This window comes from Hyalella azteca, unplaced genomic scaffold (genome assembly GCF_000764305.2).
Source record: "Hyalella azteca isolate HAZT.00-mixed unplaced genomic scaffold, Hazt_2.0.2 contig5890, whole genome shotgun sequence".
NCBI lineage: Eukaryota > Metazoa > Arthropoda > Malacostraca > Amphipoda > Hyalellidae > Hyalella > Hyalella azteca.
The window spans coordinates 1-13291 of NW_025936068.1; the positions used below are offsets into that span (position 1 = coordinate 1).

Sequence of the window (13291 nt, forward strand, 5' to 3'; positions counted from 1 at the left end):
TTCTGGTAACTTTATGCCTAGAAGATGCGAGTGAAGACCTCAGGCACCTGACGGTATCTCCCGATATAAAAGGCATAACAATACCGTAAGTCATTAGACAGAGTAACAGTACATGTAACTTTATGCCTAGAAGACGCGAGTGCAGACCCCAGGCACCTGACAGTGTCGGTGCAGCACATCCAGAGCAGCAATGAAGAACTCGTGCGCGTCCTGCTGCTCATAGCCCGCCAAGTGCCGCGCGTGCGTCCAGATGAGGTGCAGGAGCTTCTGCAGGATCAGCGGCGCCTGTGCACCGCTGTAAAACTGCACACAAAAAACAGCGGCTCAAAAAAAAGTCAGTAATACAATGCACCTTAATGCTGGATTGAGAGTAATATTAGGTACAATGCTAACATGTTTACCCATTGAATCAAAGTGGTAATAACTTTTTCACAATGTTGCCCCTTTAAACCTCTCACATCGAAGGTTATGTTGTAAATAATGTATTCAAGAAATAAACATAAGCAGCACAATAGAACGAGCATTTACCCGAAAATAAGGTTTACATCAGATGGGATACGTAGTCTAATAAAATATTAACAGACGTGTAACTAATTCAATTTAATTTAAACATGTAAATAAATGGAGCACCCACCTCTTGAAATAATCTAGCTATCTCACAGACAAGACACTGTGACGCGTCGTTGTTGAAGTGACAAACATGCTTCTCAGAGAGGAAGAAATCCCTGAGTAGGGGCGTGTGTGTCAGCGCCTGGACGATGCAGCTCATGAAGCATGTGTTGCCCAGGTTTATGAGGCCTCTTAGACCTGCAATACATTTACTCTTACACTTTTTTATTAACTGTTAAAAGCCACGCATTTAATATTAGGAGTTTTTTACTAACTTTCAAAAGCCAAGCATTTAATATTTGGCTTTTCTTACTAAGCAATAGAAGCCAGGCATTTAATATTAGACTTATCTTACTAAGCTATGAGACAAACTCCTCTGACTCAAGCTTTTCAACCACATGGGTGAGCACATTTTTACAGAGTGCTTTTACAGGTTTAAAAAGTTCTTTTGGACAAGTTATAATAATTAGGTAAGATGGATTTGTTGAAATTGTGTTTACACTGTCATTAAAGATTTTTTTGAATCCTATACTTATAGGAAATAGGTTAGGAAAAATGTATCATGACAAATTATGCCAACATCACTAAGCTAAGCATTTTATATTAAAGAATTATTTGTAACAAGTAATTAAAATTGTAAGCATCTGCAATATAAATGGAAAAAATATAACTCAGTAGGTCCTCACTGCAGTGGGTGAAAGAGCACGCATTTTCTAGTCAACAAAAACGTGAAGTCATGGACAGACAGACAGACGGACATGGCAAGCACAATAGCGAATTTTTTTCATAAATGTGAAAATGCGCTAAAAACATTACATAAACAACTAAAGCTATAAATTTTCATCAGCACTCATTTAATTCAAGATTAGGAGCAACTTAGCTTGGTGTTCTCAATGATATGAACTTTGAATTCCATTCAGTTTAATACTAAAAAAGTTTGTTAAAATCAAGCAAACAATGAAAATTTCAGGTTCAGAACCCTCAATAAAATGTTAGAACAGAGAATAATTTTACTAGGTACAAACCAATAGTGGAATTATGATTGAGTTTCCGTCTCTTAGGATGGCGTTTAAGAAGAGCAAGTTCAGTAGAGCCAGGCCGCCACGGAGTGTAGTGTCTGTTGAGACCCAGTGAGCTGCGTGCCAGGTCTCGTGATGCGTCTGCTATGTCTACTATCTCTGAATCATATGTGAAGTCTCCACATGATAGACACATGACCTCACCATGCTCTGTGTCTATGGCTGTAACAAATTGATTCCATTAGCACATTAGAATTCAATCAAGCATCCAACACCAACAGGTTCATATTCTCCAAAGTGTAAAAGCAAAAATTTTGGCAATTGGATTAAAGCAATTGGATAATATTTAAACAGAAAACTCCATTAAACTGGAAATCTGTGACATAATTACAGGTCAAGAGATAACAGATTAAATAAAAGTCCACAATCAGACAAGAGGCAAATGGATGATACCCAATTCTATGATCAATGCAAGATTTTTAAAATTTGACACTAAATTTTCAAAGTAATTATAGCTAAAATAACAAACTATAGGTACAAGAAGTAGGTTAGCAATGCTAACATTTAATAATCAAGAAGAATTACAAAATACCAAAAGAAACTAAAGAAAAATTCCTCATCCAAATTGACTCTGTTCTCCATGACAGCTGGATGATTTTTTATCTATTGTTAAGTTAATTCAAATTTTCAATTTTTAATAATCAATACTTACATAGATGGTGACCTTTGAGCTGATAATGCTGATGGATGTGGCGGTGAGTGAAGCAGGCAAAATGAACGCAGTGAACACAGGCATGAATGCGTGGACCTATGGATCCACAACATGTGCAGCTGCACCATTTTACCTGGAATACCAAGATCACAATTCAAATCCAAATCCAAGATCACAATTTTATAGATTACAATTTCAAATCCGAATCAATTACAATTAAACTCTATATCAATTTAAATCCTGCATAACAGGAGGATATCAAAGCTAGAAAATCATGGCATAATTTTGTTACATCAGCAACAGTCCCTTATTACTCTGTAGTAGTCTCCTCATCCAAGGATCAATTATCAGGAAACAAAGGAAAATACCATAACTTATTTCAAATAATTAATAGGAGGATCTAGCAACTCCTCAATAAAATTAGTATCATATGATCAAAAAACTATTTGATATGTAATATTACCACAAAATTCTGCAAAGAGATTTTAGTTCTGACTGTTCTGGCTTAATTTTGCCTGTAAAAAGATGATTTCTGTTAAAAATATTTAACACATGTACTGTGGTGTCATGATTTATTGTTGGCTGAAGCAAGTATTATAAAATTTGTACTTAGGTCACAAGGCACCGCTGCAGCATTCAAGGTTGACTTCATCATCTTCATCATTACTGGTGGATGTAATAATCAGGGTAATTCAGCTTGCTTTATTGCCAGTTTATTTTAAAATTTGCTATTAGAATACATACTGTATTTAGAGTGCACTAAGAAGCACTAGATGAAATTGAAAGGTATATTTACTCCGTAAGTGAAGATACAATAACCAATAAAATGGAATTCTAGGCCCTAGGGGCATGCCCAGCAGCCCAGGTAATTAGTACACTTAACATGTAAAAAAAAATATTTATTCAGAAGCATTTTCTGAATCTTTTTCTTCAATAGTTTAAATTAAAATGACAATTTGAAGAGTAAAATAGAAGAGTTTAGCTGTGGAACAGTTGACCGAGTTGAGCATTATTAAAATTATGCAAATTGGTATAATTAATTTAGCAGAGGGACTTTGGATTTAATGGACCTATCATGCAGATCTTCAAAAATTATAGAACAAGATGATGAAAAACCTAAAGGAATGGTTCAATACTCAGTTACTTCCAAGTTCCATCAGTTAGGGATCTCATTTCCATTATTCCATAGCTAACAATCCAAAACAATAGGCTTAGGTATTTGTACCTAATGGCTAAAGACGAAAAAAATTAGCACGAACCATAGAAAACAAATTCAGTATAGTACTAATAAAAATATATATGCATGTATACATGACGTTGAATATAACTCTACGGGTTAAAATTGCGCATGCGAATTCTGCATCGTCTCACAAAATGCGAAAAACGCGTTACTGAATGAGTAACGCCTCACTAACGCGTAGGTAGGTACCTAGTTGATCATCTACGATTCTTTAGACAACTTCGATCGCCAAAATTATAAAATTATTCTTCTACTTAGCGTTTTAATAAAGCAGAACTTCTACGAAAAAAGAAAACACCGCATTATGAAGCAAAGAAAAGAAGAAAATAATGCTGAAGGACAAAGCCGTAAACAGGAAATCATAACCAGGAGACAGGCAGACAGCTGACCGGTCATGGACCGCATGATTCAAAGACAAAACTTATACAAGTGATTTACTACAAATCTCAGTACAGAAGTACACCTTAATAAGTATTTTAGGCGATAAATTTAAATTGCTTGTACTAAGAAACATATATATATGCATTGAACAAGCCGGCACGTGTGAACAATAATCAGTGAGAATGGAAGAGACTCGATCAGCTGATACAACAAGCGACTCACCTTCTGTTCTCGAGTAGGCTTCGTACTACAAAAGACAAAAAAGCTGTAAATTAAGCGAAACGACCCAGTTCCATTAACGGACTTGAATTTCAAAAGATGCTCACATCCTTCAGTACTCATTGCAGAAGCAGTGGTACAAAAAGAACCAACAGTTATACAAAATAAGTGAAGCTAGGTGGGGCTGTGAGGTGAACACGCTCCCCACGCCGCACTATTGATGCCATCTAGTGGCGTCTCTAAGAGTTCTTCAATCAATATTATTAATACGTTTGTTCAAAGTTTGTAGCAAAGTTTTTTCTAAGATAAAAAGTTCAAAGCGATGAAAATTAAAAAGAGTGAATATTATTGAGTCTATTCTTCAATAATGTGTGTAATATGAATCATTGATAATGTTAGGAAACAGCTATGAACGAAAGTTTCTGAAACGTCCGAAAAACATATTCCTATCAGAGAAAAAAAAAACAATTTTATTTAGAGCAGGTATGAATCATTGGCTGCAATGGTGAAATTGTTTAATAAAGCGTTTGGGCATCCCACAATTTTGAGTATGAAAATATAAGTGTGAACTATAACTGCAAAATTAATCAATCGTTCACGTTTTGCACCTATCAAAATTAGCTGCGCCAGAGATGTTTTTGAGCGAAATCAATAGAAGCACGATATCGGTCAAGTAAACGGATAACTTTGACCCGATAGCTCATCTGTGATAACATATATATTACTGCTTCCTTATGTACATCGTACATACGATTCAATACTTTCGCCATGAACTTGTAAGTTGCCGTTAAATTAACAGATACCCTGCACTATTTTATGTATATTCTTGGTCACATCCAAATAAACGTGCACGCGAATTATTCAACTTGTGATGGTACGAGTTTCCAGACTTGTCTAACGTACGGTGGCTAAATATAAAGAAATAAATTTTCTTATACTTCGCACATATACGAAGTAATTGTTTTGCTGTATGCAATTTTTTTTAATTAGAGGTGTGAGATGCGAATTGCGTTCGGATCGCTCGTCGAGAAATAATGTTATCCTATAGAGTATAGACCTACATAATGAAATCAGCAAAGGCTTGTGATGAACGTAGCGAAATGTGTAAATGAATAATAATACAAGAAGTAAAATTCTAATTCTTCATTTATATTAGATCATCAGGATAAACATTTTATTGTAGGATTTCTTCTGATGATAAATAAATTTTTGAAACTTAATCCACACGAACTAGGCTTTTTCTAAAGTATTTCAGGGTTTAAAAACCCATGTAAAATTAACACGCTCATGTCTTTAGTCAAAAAATAATAAATAATATTTCAATTTCATATATAAGCATTAATTAAGCGTGTAACTCATCATCTCTATAGCTTCTTAAACTATCATTGGATTGGTAAAAGGAACCGATTTGCGATGAATAAGCTGAGATTAAAATTTCAAAATCAAGTTTCATTATCACCGAAGTGCCTAAAAACAGTATTTTACCACGGGAATTACGGCACTGTATAAAAATGATCATGATTCCAGGCATACATTGGTCAATTGCTGGACAGTTCTGAGTCCGAATGTTCCCCGAACTCTCCGTTGTTTACTAAAGACAGCGAGTTTGAAACATCAACCTCCATGATCTCATTTTTCATGGGAACATTCTTCACATTTTCTCCTTCAAAGACAAGGTCGACTTCGCACGTGATCTGAGAACCCTTGGTGCAGACGCAACTTATTTCCTCGGCACAGTTGCAGACAATGTTCGAGTGAATAGAAGAACTACATGTGGATTTCTTGTCTCCGGAAATATCAGAATCAACAGAGTAACCAGATATTTGGGACGTACACAAACATGGCGCCACATCTCCATTTTCCTCGATCATGCACTCGGAGCAGCAAGAGAGGGACGACAACGGGACTTTGTGGCACAAAACATGGCTATGCCGTCGGCTTACGGATCCATCCAAGGACTGGCTTGTCGAGTACAGCTTCACGTGAATCACTGGCGACTTTTTGTCGTGGCTTAACTCGGCTGAAATTTTCGAGCAGCAACTGAGGCAGCTGTTGCTCGAACTCTGCGTCTTGTTTGAACTATCACGAGTGGACGAATTGGTGCTTGAATAATGAGATGTAGAATTAGAGACTTTAGACATGACATTGCTGTCTGGCGTGCCAGAGAAACACAGAGATCCGTCTGGCTCTGCTATAAGAGGAGGTCCCAGATCTTTTTCGATTATTCTATCGTGTTTGGGAGGTACTGGCACATCCTGACATTTAACCGAGTCTCCGTGGCTGGAAAATATCCCTGAATCGACATCAGACTTGCGGATATCATCGGAGGAACTTGAGGTCCCGCTGGTGCTGGGTGGCAAGTCCTTCCCCTGGCGGCGGGTGGAGGCTTCCACGCAGGAATCGGACGAGGCGCGGCCCCGAGGTATGGGTAATCTCTTCAGGATCGCCTCCCGCAGGCTGTTGGGAATACGGCCGGCACCCTGCACGGGAAGGATTTGTGATACCTTTTTTGGAACCGAGAAGGGACGAAGGGAAATCTCAGAATAAAAGTAATCATAGGACAAATAGCTATCTCAGGATAAATGACAGTCATAGGATGAATGATAATCTGAGGATAAAGGAAAACTACGAATAAAAACCACCAAAGGATAAATACAATACCACAATAAATAACACTCATTGGATAAATGGCAGTATAAGGACAAAGGCAAACTTTTGATAAATGTTAATTTTAGGATAAATGACAATTTTAGAAGGAAAAACAGCCTATTAATTATCGACAGTCTCTTAAACGACAGTCTCGTGTATCATGCTCATGTTTCGTTACGGCAAATGCCGATCAAGGTCTTAATTTTTTTAATCATATCGACTGTTAAATATTATTCATCGGTAGTCAAAAACTATTTGGAACCGCCGGAAAATGTTTCATTATATTTAAATTAACGTACCTGAGCTGAAGAACTTGCCGAGTCCGAGACTTCAGATGCTTTTGATCTGCGAATTAGAATATTTAATCATTAATCTTTAATAGTAATAAAACGATTCCGGTATAAGAATAAAAGGAAACAAACTATCGTGTGTAAAATCAAGCCGTTGCTAAGTAGAGTGAGAGTGATGAGGTGAGTGAGAGTGATGAGGCGAGTGTGAGTGATGAGGTGAGTGAGAGTGATGAGGTGAGTGAGAGTGATGAGGTGAGTGAGAGTGATGAGGTGAGTGAGAGTGATGAGAAGAAACTGACTCACAATTTGCTGATCTTTCCCGGAACGCTTTCTCGCTGCTGTGATTGCATGCACTGTGTATGCAATCCTTTCAGCAAGAGTGACTAAATATTCCATCAAGATACACAATAAACACTAGCTTAAATATCAATAATAATATTACTATCAATGTCACTTATATCATTTTTCTGCGACAGTTGCTATATGTTCTATCAAGAGAAAAACTAACATTCATATAATCTACTAAAATTAACAACGTGTGTATTAACATTAACATATATAATACAACATAAGCAGAATTATTATTTATCAATATAAATATTGTTCATTAATACATAAATTCTCGATGTTATTTACTGACTTCGTAGAAGTGCTGTCAGCGGCCACAGACGCCGGGGAGCTCGTGTTGATAAGCTCTTCGTGTTGCTGGAATAGAAGATTTTAACTTATTTTTGCTGCAGACTTTTTATTATGAAATCGTAAATAGAATTTAAAGCTGCTGAATGGGCCCATGCAACAAGTTATAAATTTAAATGAAGATTTATATTTCAGATAACACTATGCCAGAAGTTTAAGATTTATCGATTTAAAAAAGAAGTTTGCCGGCATTGATTTTTTTTCATTGTTGTATTTTTCATTGTGGTCAGTAAATATTCACCACATAAGAATAAATTAGATACTAGTGCACAAATGACTACGAAGTCATGACTCCAAGTTTTAGAAGAAGGTGAATATTTTAGACCAGAGGTCATCAGAGCGTGGGAGATTCTTTTGCCAGAGATGCCATTGGTGGAAGGTTAGTACGTCAGGGAAACTCAGCATATATTAGAAGCGCCTTAGGGAGATGGTAGTCAATAATTACTGGAGAAACACCTTCGAGGTGGAGGTGGCCAGTGATTATTACTATAGAATCACGTCCTTCAGTTAGGAGGTGGTCGGTAATTAACGTAGAAATATCCTTCAGTTAGAGGTGGTCAGTAATTAACATAGCAGTATATTTCAGTTAGGAGGTGGTCAGTACCAATTAACATAGTAGTGCCCTTCAGTTAGGAGGTGGTCAGTAATTAACGTAGAAGTGCCCTTCAGTTAGGAGGTGGTCAGTAATTAACGTAGAAGTGCCCTTCAGTTAGGAGGTGGTCAGTAATTAACGTAGAAGTGCCCTTCAGTTAGGAGGTGGCCAGTAATGAAAGCCATATGGGAGTCTACACCCTCACCCTGAGGTAGGCGGTGACGAAGGGTCTGAGGCGCGGTACCTGTCTCTTATACACATCTAGATGTGTATAAGAGACAGGATGCACCGATNCACTGCGTCATGTGTCCCCACGAGTTGGGTACTCACTGCGCCATGTGTCCCCACGAGTTGGGTACTCACTGCACCATGTGTCCCCACGAGTTGGGTACTCACTGCGTCATGTGTCCCCACGAGTTGGGTACTCACTGCGCCATGTGTCCCCACGAGTTGGGTACTCACTGCACCATGTGTCCCCACAGGTTAGGTACTCACTGCGGCAGTTGTCGGTATGCCCCCCTGAGGATGCGCAGCACCAGGTCCGGGAAGGTGTCGGCGATGAAGGGGTGGTTGAGGCTGCACAGCTCGTACAGCACGCAACCGATCGCCCACATGTCGCTCTTGTGGTTGTACGGCAAACTGGATAAAAATTTACCAAAAGTTCCTCTAACTCATTAAGAACTATTTGCATGTAAAATTTCGGGGCTTGAATAAAGAATATTTGTTATGTAACCGAGAGTTTGGGAGAACATTCTGACTTGCCAAGTAAAGCCTCGCTATCCAAAAACAAGTCTACACGCACAATGGCACTTCTTTGCTTTCTGTAGCATAAATGTTGGAAGGTTAACTCATATGTGACAATTCAGCATTCTTATTTCAGTGTTCTTTTATTTTACCATTCAGGGACTTATTAATAAACTACCGTACAGTTCAAATAATTCAAACTTGTTATTATATTAAAAGACTTGTAAACTTTTAACATAACTTGTTGTGGATTTGACTACATCTCGCACACCGTAACTGATCTGCAGATTGCTTAATCTATACGAACTATTTTAATCACATCTCTCACATTACCTTTTTCACGACAATTTTTTAATCACATAACATCTTTAATCTTTGGTCGTCTATTGTTAACAAACAGCAGGAGAGCCCCACATTGCCCGAGATAGACATGCTTCAACTTCTTATAGGTTGGAAATGATACTACTGAGTTCAAGTATGGAGTATCTGACAACATGCGACAGTGGTAAGGATGTCACATGAAGCTATTTGGCGCACAACGACTTTTTAAAATATAATAGGTACATGCAAATGCCTAAATGTATGAGATAAGAGATATATGCATGCAAACGTATAGATCTTTTAGGATAAATAAGAATAAACCGGCGACAGTTCTTGGGGGAAGAGTGTGACATTTTGGGGGCGGTCGTAGGTAAACCGCTCCTATTCTCATTCAGGTTGAGAGGAATGTCACCATTCCCAGTGACATTCTCATCAATCATCATGGCAACGGTAGCCTCAATTAGTGATGCATGAAAAAACAAAGATTATTATAAAGACATGATCAGACCGGCGGCAGATCTCCGGGGAGAGGTAATATGGCGTGCCGATGGCTGTAGTTGCGAGGTCCTCTCGGCTGGTCAGCACCCGCGCGATCCCGAAGTCGCCCACCTTCACCAGGTCCGTCTTGGTCAGGAAAATGTTCTGCGTCTTCAGATCTAGGGCAAAAGATACGAGTCGTAAGAAAAAATATTTTTAAGTGGAATTAAAATACTTGAGTTAGCAAAAAAAAAAACTTTTTAATTTGAAACGAACAAAGAAATTGGTAGACAGCCGACAGTTGTTGGCAAATTAAGTTCAAGAGGGATGGATACAAAAAGAAATTTCTGATCTGGCGCCGTAAACGAAGACTTGAATAATAAAGTTCCATCCTCAACCTTGTTGGAGGTTCTGTCTTCACCTCAGTTTAGGTTCTACCCTCACCTCAGTTTAGGTTCTACCCTCACCTCAGTTTAGGGTCTACCCTCACCTCAGTTTAGGTTCTACCCTCAAGTGCAGGATGTCGTTGGAGTGCAGGTACTGCACGGCGAAGATGATCTGCACGAACCACTTGAGCACAGTCGACTCAGGCAGCAGCTCGCCGGCGTCCCTCGCCTGCTTCACTCTCAGCGAGAGGTCGCCTGTCGTAACATTCATATAACCAAAAATTACTTGGTGATTTCCGAGACCAATTATAACAAATTATACAACGCTTCAGTTTTAATCTACATTGTTAATCCGAATGAAATGTATGGTTTTGATCGTTCAGCTCATAAAACAAAAAATTGCCTGAACGGCTTTCTTCGACCTATATTCCAAAATTATAAAAATTTTCTTTATTAATCTACATTGCTTATCCGAGTGGATTTTAAGGTTTTAATACATCAAGTGCCGTTCCGTTCATAAATCAAACAGTACTTTAAAATACTCGTAGAAAAATTCTACGAGGTGGTCTAAATTTTCGTTATTAATTTGTGTTGAAAAGCCTTAATGGAATGGAACAGCAAGAGCGATTTAATAAGTTGAACCAGCGGAAAAAATTACCTATGGGGTAGTTCATGGAATCAAATATAGAACTCCACTTTACACGAGAATGAAATTGAAGTTTTTTTTGTACGGTATTTTGTTTTATTTGTCGAAACGCTGGACACAATCGCTTTATCCAGAAGACAGGACGATGGTCAAAGGCTTAAATGAATTAGGAAAATCAATGATGTAATTAAACTGAATGTCATGGAAATGTCATGTTCAATACTAAATTGAACGTAATCATGTATGTAATATCTATAGGAAATCCCAGAGAATTTTAAAGTAATGCCTAAAGCTTACAAATAATATGATATGCAATTCATGTTATTTTAGGAGTAATTTTATTCGTGATAACCCGAATCGAGAAATCTTGTACGGATCAAACTGGACAGTCTGCTTCGTGAGCGAATATAATTGCGGGATTGTAATAACGAATAAATAATAAATAGTGTACAATTCATCACTGTTACCATCCCTTGGTAGCTCCATCAAAGTGATCATGAGTAGAAATAATCAATTAAGATAATATTTGGTTACTTTTAAACTGCTTAACATATGTCCTTGGCAAAGAAGCGAAAAGAGGCGAAGAGAACAACAGCGAAAAGCGAAAGAAACTATAGCGAAAAAGTATGTATCAACTATCCATTATAAATGCGTCATTCCCTAGAGTAATTTATGCAAGGTAATGATCATTTAAATTATTTATAAATTATAATGATGAATATATACTGACCGCCATCAGCGTATTCCATGACCAGGCAAAGAGTGGATGGGCTGGAAACCATGAACACCTCCTTGTACCTGCAACACAACAGCAGTTTTTTCATAAAAAACTTCCTTCAAGTTTCAATTTCTGCGAGAAGGATATCTTTCTGTGGCGGGACCGAGGCTATTAAACGCCTTACCGACGGAACGGAGAGAATGGGGGGAGGGGTTATTCCAGGAGATCTTCAGGAAATAAATGGACATATTCTTTGGCCCAATCTTTGATCGGCCGCCTCTGTTCCATCAACATCGGCACGAAGCAAGCAACATCATCATGCATCAGCTTGCCAAATGATGAAACGCTCAATAAGATTACAAAAAAATACAAGCAGCAAGGAAAGCAACAGCGACGGCACTTCTCACCACACGAGGCGCCCCTCAGCGCCCCTCACTACACGAGGCGCCCCTCACCAACCCTCACCACACGAGATACCCCTCACTGCCCCTCACTACACGAGGTGCCCCTCACTGCCCCTCACCACACGAGATGCCCCTCACTGCCCCTCACCACACGAGGCGCCCCTCATTGCCCCTCACCACACGAGATGCCCCTCACTGCCCCTCACCACACGAGGCGCCCCTCACTGCCCNGCCCCTCACCGCACGAAGCACCCCTCACTGCCCCTCACCGCACGAAGCACGCCTCACTGCCCCTCATCGCCACTCACCACACGAGGCGCCCCTCACTGCCCCTCACCGCACGATGTTGTTGTGTTTGCAGCGGGACAGGATGAGGGCCTCAGTGTTGGCCTTCTGCACCTCAGCCTTGGTCATGTCCTCAACCCGCACCTCCTTCACCACGTACCTGGTCATAACAAAATAAATTAACTTTTAATTAATTAATTAATTAATTAATTAACTTTTAATTTATTAATTAATCTTTTAATCTTAAATCAGAAAGTTCACGTTATCAACAAAGTCCTCATTTAACAGGATCACTAACACTATCAGTCTTTCACATGAAAAGCGCATTTAAATTTTCTAATTCATACACAATTGTTTATTATAAAAAATGAATAGAAAAATAAAAATTTTAAGCAAAAGGACAAGCAGGATTTTAAGGATGAAAGATGCAGCAGCTATGAGTGACAATAAATTTACGCGTGCACAGCGAACTTTTCGTTTGAATTAAAGGCGATCATTTAAGTTGAAATGAGAACTTCAAATAAAATTTTGCCAGCTGAACTTTGTTGAGAAACGATAGGGTGAGTAACTTAGTATGTCAGGCGGCTAATAAAATTTTTTTTTCATTAAGCTGGGGGTGCTGCAGACCACAGTGTGGTGCAGACCACAGCACCACACGATCCATTAAACGTTGCAGCATTGAATTAACGCTGAATAACCGTTATTCCCCGGTCATTTGCCTGGTGGGTTAGGGTGACTCACTTGCGTCCCGAGCAAGTGCTGGACACGAGCCAAGCCTCGCCGAACGTCCCCTTCCCGATGCGGGACAACTTCTGGTAGCGCTCCACCATCGTGGGGGGGAGGGCGTCCCTGGGGGGGCGGGGGTGCAAACATGTTGGTTATGAGGGCGGGTTAGTGGAGGAG

At 39.1% G+C, this 13291-nt stretch overlaps 3 protein-coding genes across 3 annotated transcripts in view; all 3 read right to left on the reverse strand.

Annotated features, from left to right (window-relative positions):
- Positions 1-156: 156 nt before the first annotated feature.
- LOC108676352 (ubiquitin carboxyl-terminal hydrolase 22) lies at positions 157-4450 on the reverse strand (the record flags this gene model as incomplete). The annotated part of the gene is made up of 5 exons (XM_018164418.2): positions 4184-4450; positions 2341-2473; positions 1635-1850; positions 635-807; positions 157-303 (listed from the first exon to the last, which is right to left on the reverse strand). Coding segments are annotated over exons 1-5 (789 nt in total), but the record flags the coding sequence as incomplete, so codon positions are not given.
- Positions 4451-5483: 1033 nt separating this feature from the next.
- On the reverse strand, positions 5484-8844 carry LOC125177939. Its single transcript, XM_047880677.1, has 5 exons — positions 8837-8844; positions 8613-8655; positions 7760-7824; positions 7129-7174; positions 5484-6660 (listed from the first exon to the last, which is right to left on the reverse strand). Exons 1-5 carry the CDS (start codon positions 8842-8844, stop codon positions 5719-5721), a joined length of 1104 nt encoding a protein of 367 aa, XP_047736633.1. The 3' UTR covers positions 5484-5718.
- A 54-nt stretch (positions 8845-8898) lies between these two features.
- LOC108676353 (serine/threonine-protein kinase Nek3) overlaps positions 8899-13291 on the reverse strand; it is a 5314-nt gene continuing 921 nt past the window's right edge. Inside the window, exons 2-8 of the mRNA XM_047880675.1 lie at positions 13130-13237; positions 12441-12548; positions 11712-11779; positions 10457-10590; position 10411; positions 9981-10128; positions 8899-9046 (exon numbers count right to left, since the gene is read on the reverse strand). Coding sequence (XP_047736631.1) covers positions 8899-9046; positions 9981-10128; position 10411; positions 10457-10590; positions 11712-11779; positions 12441-12548; positions 13130-13218 — 696 coding nt within the window. The 5' untranslated portion in view covers positions 13219-13237. The remainder of the gene's footprint in view (positions 9047-9980; positions 10129-10410; positions 10412-10456; positions 10591-11711; positions 11780-12440; positions 12549-13129; positions 13238-13291) is intronic.